This window comes from Octopus sinensis, linkage group LG15 (genome assembly GCF_006345805.1).
Source record: "Octopus sinensis linkage group LG15, ASM634580v1, whole genome shotgun sequence".
Lineage (NCBI taxonomy): Eukaryota > Metazoa > Mollusca > Cephalopoda > Octopoda > Octopodidae > Octopus > Octopus sinensis.
In genome coordinates, this window is record NC_043011.1 from 14,784,307 (window position 1) to 14,796,806 (window position 12,500).

Here is a 12,500-nt window from a genome sequence, read left to right on the forward strand (position 1 = left end):
AATTGATATAAGTATGTATGAAATAAATAATTATATAAAACCCATTATTTATGCCTTATATCTGTGTTTGTGTGTGTAAATATATATATTTATGCTTGGCACTAGTCCTCATGATAGATCGTTAGCCACTACACACATTTTTTTCTATCCTTGTTCCTCTCCTTGTTTTTTCTGTGTCCCTTTCTGCAGAAGAGCGTAGGCTCGAAATGTAAAAGACTTTTTTCTATTCCTAAGCGTTATACTACTACATCTGTTTGTTTTGTACACCACCTGTCTTTGTCTTTTGTTTTTTTCGTAAACTCTCCCTATATATATATATACACACACAGAAATATATACATACATATATATCATTTTAAATATAAAAATATTAGATATTTTTATATTAAAAAAATAATCTTGATTATATGGATTTATCAATTGTCTTTTCAATGATGGCAAGCAAAGGTCACTTGGAATATTTAAAAGTCTGTACTCAGAACTAAATCTGTTTTGTTTTGAAGAACCCTGCCAAAAGTATGCAGATGGCTTATTTTAAATTGTATAAACTTGTTAAACTAGAAAATAAAATGCAATATTCGTATGAATCTCATAGATGCCAGATGCCATTTTACTCTTTCACTTGCGCCTGTACCGGCTTCGATCACTGAAATGCAGCCATGCAGGTGTGACTGTCATTACAAGGTTTCTGGTTTATTAATCCCACTGTTAAAATTCGTTATCAGCATCAACATTGTCTGTTTTCTATGCTAGCATGGGTTGGATGGCTTGACAGGAGCTGGCAAACCAGAGGACTGCATTAAGCTCTACTGTCTGTTTTGAAATAATTTATACAGGTGTCTTGCTCCATACATGGTTACCACAGTTGGGGGGAGAGAGAGGGGGGCAGAGAGAGAGAGAGAGAGAGAGAGAGAGAGAGAGGGAGAGTGAGTAATCAAGAATGAGAGAATGTGGGAGTGGAAGTTATCAATGTGCTGAGGGTTTTCCTTTGACAAAATGGGATTCAGCATACTGGTTGAATATAAAAACAGACATGGATTCTTGGACACACAACACATGCAGACACACACACGCACGCACGCACATACACACACACACGCACACACGCACACACACTCACAGAGATAAATTGGAATGCAGCCATTCTGGAGCACTACCTCAAAGGGTTTTCTCAAACAAATACATCCCTGTACTTGGGCAAGAGTATTCTGTCATACCTGTGAGGATCACCAAAGACTTCTGAGTGAAATATGGAAGACATAATTTGGTGTATGTGTTTGTATGCATGCATGTATGTGTGTATGTATGTATGTATGTATGTATGTATGTATGTATGTATGTATGTATGTATGTATGTATCTATCTATCTATGTATCTATCTTTCTATCTATCTATCTATCTATCTATCAATATAATAAAAAGTGAGGGATTATCAATCAGGGTAAAATACTTCATAAGCTCTCTGTTGGCACACCAACCTTAGATTCACTACTGGAAACAATTGTAAGCCAAATTTGCTCCAATAAAGGAAAAATATGCAATGATCATTATTTTTAACTTGTTTCTTATATATCTATCAATGTGTATACACACACACATATATAATATATATATATTATATATATATATATATATACATACATATATATACATATATATAAGAGGAGGTGTTAAACATTTCCTGGCTTTGGGCAAAAGAAAATACAGGAGAGTCAGCTAATCAATATTTTATTCAAAACATTCACCTCTCACACACATATTGCAGTGGTCCTTCAGTTTTCCTAAGCCATGTAAATGAATTTGAAAGGTTGAGCCTCCAGCCAGGCCTTTTGTGATGCCCTTAAAGCCAGGAGGGGGAGGGGATATAGGTAACTTTTCTATGTCCCTTTGGTATATATATATATATGTATATATTATGTATGTGTGTGTATATCTATATATATCTAATATCTATCTATATATATCATATATATATATATATATATCTATATATATATATAATAATAAATTTCTAAGTGTATGTATATATATACACATACATAGTTATACATACCACATCTATATCTCTATATATATATATACTATATCTATATATATAATATATATATATATATAATATATATATATATATATCTATAGATATCTATATACTATCTCTATATATGTGTGTGTGTGCATGTGTGTATGAGTGTTTCTGTTGATGTAATTAGATCTACATCAATATATCTCTGTCTGTGTGTCTGTCTATCGATCTATCCATCTATCTACCTACACACATGCAAATTCATCTATATATATACATATAATCATATACACACACATATATATTTTATTCCGGAGCTCTTCTAATGTAAATGCAAGCCAGTCTCAACATCAAAGAATATCAACATCATCTCCTATTCTATGAGTCATTGATGGAAGTGGAATATCAGCTTTCATGCACACCCTTTCAGACATTCCCCCACCGCCTTAACACATTTAACGAAATACATGCATATGTATATGCAGTCAACCTGTTCCTTGCAATAGAATAAGAAACGTATACTCTACTAAAAATTATTGAGTAATCTTTCAGGTTAATGTTAATTATTTTTATTTACAACTTGAAATAAAAGCAAGCATTAATGTAACACATACATATATATGTAGTATACATATATATATATATATATATATATATATATATACATATATCAATACAGGTATGTATGCTTGCATACATACCTATCCATAAATCTATATGGATAGATACATACATATATATATATATACAGATAGACATACATATATACACATATAGCCACTACACACTTTTTTCTCTCTCTCCTTATTTCTTTCTGTGTTTCATTCTGTAGAAGAGCATAGGCTCAAATCATAAAATACTTTTTCTGTTCCTGAGCGTTATACTAATACATCTGTTTGTTTTGTACACCACCAGTCTTCGTCTTTTGTTTTTTCATAAACTCTCCCTATATATATATACATCTGTATGTATGTATGTATGTATGTATGTATGTATGTATGTATGTATGTATGTATGTATGTATGTATGTATGTATGTGTAATATATATATATATATATATATATATATATATATATGTATACACATACACAGTGCACAGTAAGTTGAAATGATCGTAGTAAATAAAAAGTCCTGATTTTTATTTTCTTTCTTTTACACTTTATAATTATACAAATGCATTGTAAGCATGTAGGTATGTATGTAAAGTGCATGTGCATATATTTATATGTGTTTTTGTTTTTGTGTTTGTCTCTACCACTGCTTGATAACTGGTATTGGTTTATGTCCCTGCAATTTAGCAGTTCAGCAAAAGAGACTGACTGATAGAATAAATATCAGGCTTAAAAAATTAGGTTCTGGGATCCAATTTATTTGATTAAACACTCCGCAGTTCAATGACTGAAACAGGTAAAAGATAAAAGATCTGTGTATATGTGTGTGTATATATATATATATATATATATATACATAAACACAAACACACACAGAGAGGATGCAATGAGTAAACTGTTGCTATTTTATATTTTTAATATCACCACACATGTGCAGTGTTTGTTTTTGGTTTTGTCAACTACACAGTATAGTAGGGTCAGTTGGGCATCGTCTGTGAGAAAGACAACACCATGATGCAATTCACTCAGCCAGAAATTTGGAAGCGACATGCTGCACTGCTTGGTATTCGCACTGGAAGCTCCATTGCAGACGTTTCAGAGTGTTTTGGTGTCAATCTGAGGACAGTGCAATCTGAGGACATGTACTGAGAGTGATAATAATCAAGCATCCAGTCAGCATCATTGTGTTGCCTCCATTCATCTTCCCACACGGCCTCAGACTTAGCACGGAGGCCTACATCTAGCGCCTGGAGGAGATAGTGCTGTCCTGGGTCAAGAGGTTCAGTGCTGGAAAAGCAGGAGAACCCAGTCATGTCTTTTAGACAACTTCTACGACCGTCGACATCACTCCTAAAATCTGGCCACCAAACTCTTGAAACTGCAACCCCCTTGATTATTATGTGTGGGGCACAGTTGAGTGACGGACAAACAAAAAAACTCCTTGTAATACCAATGAACTGAAGACAAGGATTATGACTAGGAGACTGTCCAGAACAGCTGGAGGCTGTGGTAGAAGCCAATGAAAATTTTATTGAATAAATTTACTCTTTAGTATTTCAAGATATTTTTATGTAATTTTGGTAAATATATCTGTTTAAAATGAGATGTTATTGTCATTTTTTTTATTTTTGCGTAATTTAGAATGGTTTATTCATTGCACCCTGTATATATACACACACACACACATATATATATATATATATATATCACGTGATCACGTGACCGACCAGACCATCAGATGTTGTTACACATCGCTGGTCACAATGCGTTCGCATTGTTTTAGCCTTCGAATGACACCACCTCACTGGCTAAGCGAGCAGGCCAACAGAAGAAAGAGTGGTGAAAGAGTACAGCAGGGATCACCACCCCCTGCCCGAGCCTCGTGGAGCTTTTAGGTGTTTTCACTCAATAAACACACACAATGCCTGGTCTGGGAATCGAAACCGCGATCCTGCGACCGCGAGTCCGCTGCCCTAACCACTAGGCCATTGTGCCTCCACATATATATATATATATATATATACACACAAATACCCACCCACACAGGTGTGTATATATTTTTTTAGGCAGCGAGCTGGCAGAACCGTTAGCACGCCGGGCGAAATGCGAAGCCGTATTTCGTCTGCCGTTACGTTCTGAGTTCAAATTCCGCCAGGGTCGACTTTGCCTTTCATCCTTTCGGGGTCGATAAATTAAGTACCAGTTACGCACTGGGGTCGATGGAATCGACTTAATCGCTTTGTCTGTCCTTGTTTGTCCCCTTTGTGTTTAGCCCCTTGTGGGTAGTAAAGAAATATATATATATATATATATATATATATATTGAGAATCTATGCCACTACTTTTATAAAGTTTTGCCAGTCTTACTAACAATGATATTGCTTTTATTCATTTACATATTTTTTTTTACCAAGGGATGCTACATCATCTTACCTCTTCTGATTGAGTATATTCAACAGTTTCATTATTTGGTTCTAACACTGAAACATCTCCATATCTCCAAGCATGCTTTGTGATTGGTGGATTGGCCTCGACTTCACATTCTAATGTTACATAACGATCATTTAGGATTGCTGATTTGTTTTTACAAGTGAATTGTGGATCAACTGCAAGATTCCAAATAGAAATTTATACAAAATATATGGAAAGAGAAACAATACATGTAATACAAGTATGCAGCCAGCAGGTTGGTTGCATGGTTGAAATGTTAGAAGAACAAAGAAGATGCAAAATATAGGTGAAAAACTTAGAAACACTATTGTATATTTTATCTGTTCAAAATGAAAAGTAAAATTCAATGGAGCTATGATATTTTGTAGTTTAGGAACCACCCTAAAAATATATCCCTAAATTTTCAGCACACTTAAAGCTGTTATCTGCTTTGCACAAAAGGTGTTTCAATTGTGGTTGAGAGAAGCTTAAAAAAATCTAAAGCTTTTGTTGTAGTTTCGAAAAGACTGTAATAATTCTATTGGGCAGTACACAAATATATGTATTGATGATGTATTTCTATAAAATACAACAAAATGTTGCATTATTCAACGTGGTAGTGAAAGTTTCATGAAAACAAACCCCATGCATTGGTAATTGCGACTTAAATGACAGCTCTATAGAAATACTGCATAGTGATTTTTCAATTGTTTATATTTTCGAGAATAAAAGTTACAGAAGCTTGGTAGTTGAATGTTTTATTTGCATTCAATGACTTCAATTGCAGTTTTATTTTGCCTAAAAGTCTGGCATAAGATTCTGAATAGCATAGATTTTATTTAGTTATTGAAGCCTTTGAAACAAAATTCATAGATGATCAATTGAATATTTAAAAAAAATACTATATAGGGTCAGGAATATAGCATCTAAAACCTGCATATATTGTATACATTATAGTGTATCTAATAATAATAATAATAATAATTGTATCATGGTCTATATTGTGATGTGATTATAGCTAGATCTGGATGGTTTAAGGCTTCAGCCTCATGTGGTGCAGTGATTATGCCAGGAGTTCTTACATGGCAGTTGAACCCAGAGGGAGTCTGGTCATAGTCCGCCAGCCATGGCTGTCATGGCAAGAGAGAGTTTACGGATAAAGAAATCCTTTTTGCAAAGCAAATCCCAGTCACTTCAAAAAAAAAAAAAACTGTGATGCTGCATCAGTTTCACCAGACAAATTGTATTTTGCATCTCCTATCCACTGAGTATACAAAGCCAGCAATGGCATGGGCACCAAAAGAAGAAACATAGTGGATCGACCACACAAATAAAAACGTGTTGTCTTATGGGTTTTAGACCAAAGTCTAACTTGTGTTGATTGGAGGCTATTTGTTCTTGTGCATTTAAAGTAAGTCAGACCAATCAGTAACATACTTTAATAAGCTATAATTCTTGAAAGCATTGAATTCAGCACTACAAACCAACAAAATGGTTTTATCATCCATGAACCCTAAGTTATAAGTAAATGGATTGGGTCCTTGAGATTTTCGTGTCTCTGACCCAGTTCACTACTGTTTACATCATATGAACAACTGAACATTTAGATGGTATTCAAATATATTCCCATTATGAGATATTTAAAATACGCTCCGGTACAAGATATCAACTAAGAAAGGAACATTTTATGCTAGCTGCATATCAAATAATGAAACTTTTGCAATTTCTGTGGTTATAATGTTGTTCAATGTTTATTGTCTTGCTCTACTGAGGGTCACACATATGAGGCCAAATGTATAAAAGCATTTTATGGGCTAGGAAACTCAAAATATGTATAACATTAAACTCATGTTATAAAATTATAACAATTAAAAATCTCTTCTCTTACTTCAATCATGTAAATCATCATTATTGGTGGAGAGCGGACAAAATGCTTTTCGGCAATTTTGGCCATCTTCACATTCTGAGTTCCCGTTCCACTGAGGTCGACTTTACCTTTCAACCTCTCAAGGTTGATAAAATAAATACCAGTTTATCCCTGGGATCAATGCAATTGACTTACTCCCTCCCCTGAAATTGCTAGCCTTATACCAAAATCTGAAACCATTATCATAATTATTATTATTATTATTATTATTATTATTATTATTATTATTATTATTATTATTATTATTTTGTGCCACTTTCAAAATTGGTGGGAACTAGACCGGTTGTCATAGTTCAAGTTGGTTTCTATTCTGAGTTGTTACTGGTTTCCTAAATGTGTGGCGCATTTGGTGCTTTTGTTTAGTTTCCACAGTTTGATCTTTTTCTTATCACCAACTAGTTTACCGAGTTTATTGGGTACCTTTTATTGTAGCATCATCATTATAAAGTTTTCCCTGTCTTTGGCAAGACTAAAGGGTTCTTTCTCCTTCTTCCTATTCCCACTTGTTTGCCAACCATTTTACTGAGTGTGCTAGTGAAGTTAGCTTGTGCTACGTGGGATTAAAGGGTCTTTATTACTCTCTGAGGCGTTTGTTTGGACAGGACCATGTGACTGATAAGGTGACTAGAAGAGAGAGAGAGAGAGAGAGAGAGAGAGAGAGAGAGAGAGAGAGAGAGAAAGTGGGGAAGAGAGCGTTTGAGAGAGAGAGAGAGAGAAAGAGAGAGAGAGAGAGAGAGAACAGCAGAATAGCGAAGATGGGAAGATGATAGGAGTGTTAGAAAATTGGTATAAACATTGAGATGAGAATGTAGTTGAGGCAGGAAGAAGAGAGTTTGGGGTGAGTAATAGAAGTGGATAAAGGGTAAGAGTGAATGTGGGATACTTATAAGAGTTGGCCGTAAGTAGGGGAGGACAAAGGATATAATGATTGGTAGTGTAGAAAGGCTTATATAGAGAATATGGCAAACAGGTGCGATACTATTGCTTATGCATAGGACTTACGAAGGATGAGAAAAGTTGAGTATTCAGGGTGAGAGAAAGAGAGAGAGAGAGAGAGAGAGAGAGAGAGAGAGAGAGAGAGAGACTGTTATTTCTTTACTGCCCACAAGGGGTTAAACATAGAGGGGACAAACAAGGACAGACAAAGGGATTAAGTCGATTATATCGACTCCAGTGCGTAGCTGGTACTTAATTTATTGACCCCGAAAGGATGAAAGGCTAAGTCGACCTCGGCGGAATTTGAACTCAGAACGTAACGGCAGACGAAATACCACAAAGCATTTCGTCTGGCGAGCTAACATTTCTGCCAGTTCCCCGCCTTAAAAGACACTCTTACTGAGTGGGGAGGGTCAGCCAAGTCCAATCACATTCCTAGTTATATTGGGAGTAGAATACAATAAGAAGGAGAAGTCCACTACCATCCTTAATATAGTATAGTAAGAAGAAAGGATAAGTGGAGAGAGAGAGAGAGAGAGAGAGAGAGAGAGAGAGAGATGAGGAGGGTATCATTGAGACAGGTGAGACTACAGGTGTAGACTTAACAGAATACATAGATATAAAGAGTTTGCCAGAGAATATATGAATACAGATCACAGGTCGTTCTATTTCCATTAAGTTAAACAAATAATGTGTTTTTGCTTTTATTTCACAAGGCTCAGAGGGGGAAAGGCAGCACCCATAACATTTTTCAGGCTTCTAAGACTGTTTGGAAGAAAGGACAAAGCTACATTTATATCAGAAACCTTGCTCAAATGCTTACAACAAAGTTGACCTTGCTAAAGGTACCCAAAGGTCAAGTTGTAGAGTTAAACCTGGTACATGATGGATATAAATTACAACCCCCCAAAAAATCAAGTGGAGAATTATATCAATGATAAGTGTTACTAAATTATAAGATATTAGTACTATGACCCGGCAACGCTGGGTCGTAGTGCTAGTGCATACATATACAACTGCATGTGTGCACACATACACGCGAGTACTGTCCAAATCTCCAACCAATCACATACAGCTAGCTGGCATTCAATTGGCATATCAAATTTCGGGTATTTTGATTGGGTTTTGGATTAAAAATTCACAAAAAAATTCACTTCTATTGATGTTTTAATGGCTTTGCGGGGTGACTGGGGAAATGTAAAGATGTGCACGACCACCCTTGGACGGTTTTGAATGACCATAGAAAGTGCAAGCCCTCTAACTGAAAAACTGTGGATTTGTATAAAGGACACACACGCAGACATTTTTCCCGTTTATATATATAGAGATAACAACAGAATAAAACTATTTTTGATAAGCATTGTAAGGTTTGAAGAAAAAAAATATTTACTTAATTTTAAATCCATCAAATATTGCTTCTCATTTAATTTAGTTCCAACCAAACAAAAACCAGTTTGCTAACATTATAAGACATGTCACTATCATGAATGTTAATCTGAAGAAAGAAGAGAACTGTAAACTTACAAGCAAAAGAAATATTGGCAGTAACAGTTTTCACTTTAAAGGCACTTCCCTCCATTTCAGCTGTACAGGACAGACTTCTAACTTTGTTGGATTTCTTGATGAGAACTTTACCTTCAGCTACCAGCTCGCTGGAGTGAGATCTTACACCACTTTTGGCACCAGATGTAACTCTAACATAGCTGGATATGTCTGCCGGTTCCCACTCATTTTTCATATCCTTACCATCCAAATAAAAATGAATTATTGGTTTGGGGTTGCTGCCTCTTGTTCTACAAACAAATTTCTGACCTGTCTCAGGAATATTTACACTCTTTCCTGAATTTTTGGCAGTGATTTCTGTTGTACCAACTGTTAACACAAGCTCACCAATATCCTCTGTTAGCAATAATAGTAAGGAAAAATAACTGACATTAACAAGAAAGTTTTAATACATTTTCAATGTTTAATACACACACATACACAAACACACATTCACCCATATACACAAATGTATGTATGAATGTATCTTTATATATATGTATATATATGTATACATATATATACATATAAAATCGAAGTGATTTTACTACTACAATTAATTTTTTTACTATAATCATTTCTTAAATGTAGCCACAAAACATGTCATTATTCTACCAATTATATACGTTTTTATTATTTTTTTGCAATTTACTTAATCATTGGTATTTTATTGTTATTTTAATTTTAATATTTCTATTATATGTAATTTTCTAGATGGTGTAATTTAATTGTTCATTTTGAATTGATAAAAGGTGTTTTTTTCTAATTTTTATATATATATCATATCGTGTGAAATTTGATTTAGTATTTCTAAATTGAATTTTTTTCCCTGTAAGTTAGGATTAATATTCCCTCAAATAATTACTATATGTATATATATATAAGCACACACACACAAAACAATCCATAAAGAAAATTTTATGCCACAGTTACTATTAAAGAACTCCATGTAATATCAGTGGAGTGAACTACTTTTGATGAAAGTGAGACTATCTGTGTTTACAAAATAACCTCATATCACTATGACTCAAATTATGAAAATCTGAATTATGGTGACACAAGGTTACTTGGACAGCATATAATCTTACTTTAAACTTGCACACACACACACACACTTGCACACATATATACGAGAAGGTACTGAAAAGTTCCTGGCGTTAGTTAAAAGAAAATATGGGAGGATCAGTTAATTATGATTTTATTCAACATATTCTTCTCTTGAATCCACACACTTATTGCAGTGGTCCTTCAGTTTTTCAAAGCTTTGTAAAAGAACTCAGCTTGGGCCTCCAACCAGGCTTCCTCAAAGCCAGAAAATTTTCAGCACCCTCCCATATATAGAGTGTATAAGGAGTATTTGAGGATCTTAATTATCAGTATTTTACTCTCTTCAAATCAGTTAAGAGGTTTGTATTTTTCCCAAACCCTTCAAGGCAGATGAAATGTAGTATCAAAAGAAATGACAAGATATGCAGTTCTTGTTGTCATATATGCAGAACACAATGATTTAGAAACTGCCAACTTTGTAAATATTGCAAAACCAGGAGTATCTGTGTGGTAAGGAGTTCGCTTTCCAAACACATGGTTCCTGGTTCAGGCCCACCTTAGGCAAGTGTCAAGGATTTAGTTGACCCAAATCTTTGGTAGAACCATAAACCTGGATCAACTAAAGCCTTGTGAGGGAATTTTGTAATATATGTATATTTTGTAATATATGTATAAATGTATATATATATATATATATATATATATATATACATATATATCAAAAATTTGTAAATTAAGACTCTGTGTGTGTGTATGTGTTATGTTTGTATTTGTCCTCTGCCACTATTTGACACATGGTGTTTGTTTGTTTCTGTGTCCATAATCCATAACTTAGTGGTTCAGCAAAAAGAGACCTAAAAAAAGGTAAGTACTGGGTCTGATGTGCTCAATTAATCCCGTCAAGGTGGTGCCCCAACATAACTGCAATACGATGGCGGAAATAATTAAAAGATTAAAAATAAAGTTTGGATGGAATTGGAAGACTCTTGTTGGAATGTTTCAACAGAATCAAAGAGAAAAAACATTCTAAATGTTTAGACACTCTTTGGACACTCTAAGGACACAACAATTCATCCAAATTGTTCAAAACACTATTGACGATGTTCCTGGAAAATGACTGAAGGTTATGGCCATAGAACTTTATGTGTCAGAGTGGACTATTAGAAATGCATAAGGACATTTGATACAAATTGTATGTATTTAAGAAGATGCTAATTCATGTCTGCAAAGATCATTTGATCTGTACAAATCATATGCTCAAGGTTAATATTCCTCAAGAACATGGCATGCTTTGCTTCTTTTCTGAAGAGAAACACTTTTACCAACACCAACAATCTTGCAGGAGAAATGACAGACGATTATGTGCAGATCCTTTTGATGTTCTCAGAGTGATGCATGCTAGGTTTCCAGCAACTATAATGGTTTTAAGAGTTGTTAGTAATGAAGGACTTGTCATACAAAGCTCACATCTTTCCACAGGGTCTTAGAGTTAATGCTGCTGGATATGTTGCAGTGCTGTTGTTAAAACTTGAATGGATGACATATGCAGCAGAAAACCATACATGTTTGAGCAAAACTCAGGAACATCTCACAAAGCTCACTAAACAGAAGAATGGATATTAGACAAAGTTTACGAAAATGTAACACCAAACTTGTGACCTCCAAACTTGCCAGATTTAAATCCCAAAGACTACTATGTCTGAAACATTCTTGAAAGGAGACTTATTGGACAACCTTACAGCACCATAGTTTTACTGAAGACTGTCATTGTCCAGGTAATGTCTTACTTGTGCAGCACCATTGCACATCAGTAAATATATTTCAACTTATTTGCAGATATACCTCAGACCAGAAATTTAAATTTCTTCCCAGAGTGACTTGACATATGGTGCTGATGAGCTGAAATAACAGTGAAATATTGATATCTACCGTTCTTGTTCACCCATAGGGAAATTTGGTTCACTTGGTTCTGTGGTATTTAGT

The 12,500-nt window shown here is 34.6% G+C and overlaps 1 protein-coding gene across 2 annotated transcripts in view; it reads right to left on the reverse strand.

The window, feature by feature from the left end:
* LOC115219900 overlaps positions 1–12,500 on the reverse strand; it is a 206,404-nt gene that overhangs the window by 2,890 nt on the left and 191,014 nt on the right. For both annotated transcript variants that reach the window (XM_029790207.2, XM_036509516.1), the window contains exons 4-5: positions 9,453–9,827; positions 5,069–5,241 (exon numbers count right to left, since the gene is read on the reverse strand). In XM_029790207.2, coding sequence (XP_029646067.1) covers positions 5,069–5,241; positions 9,453–9,827 — 548 coding nt within the window. The remainder of the gene's footprint in view (positions 1–5,068; positions 5,242–9,452; positions 9,828–12,500) is intronic.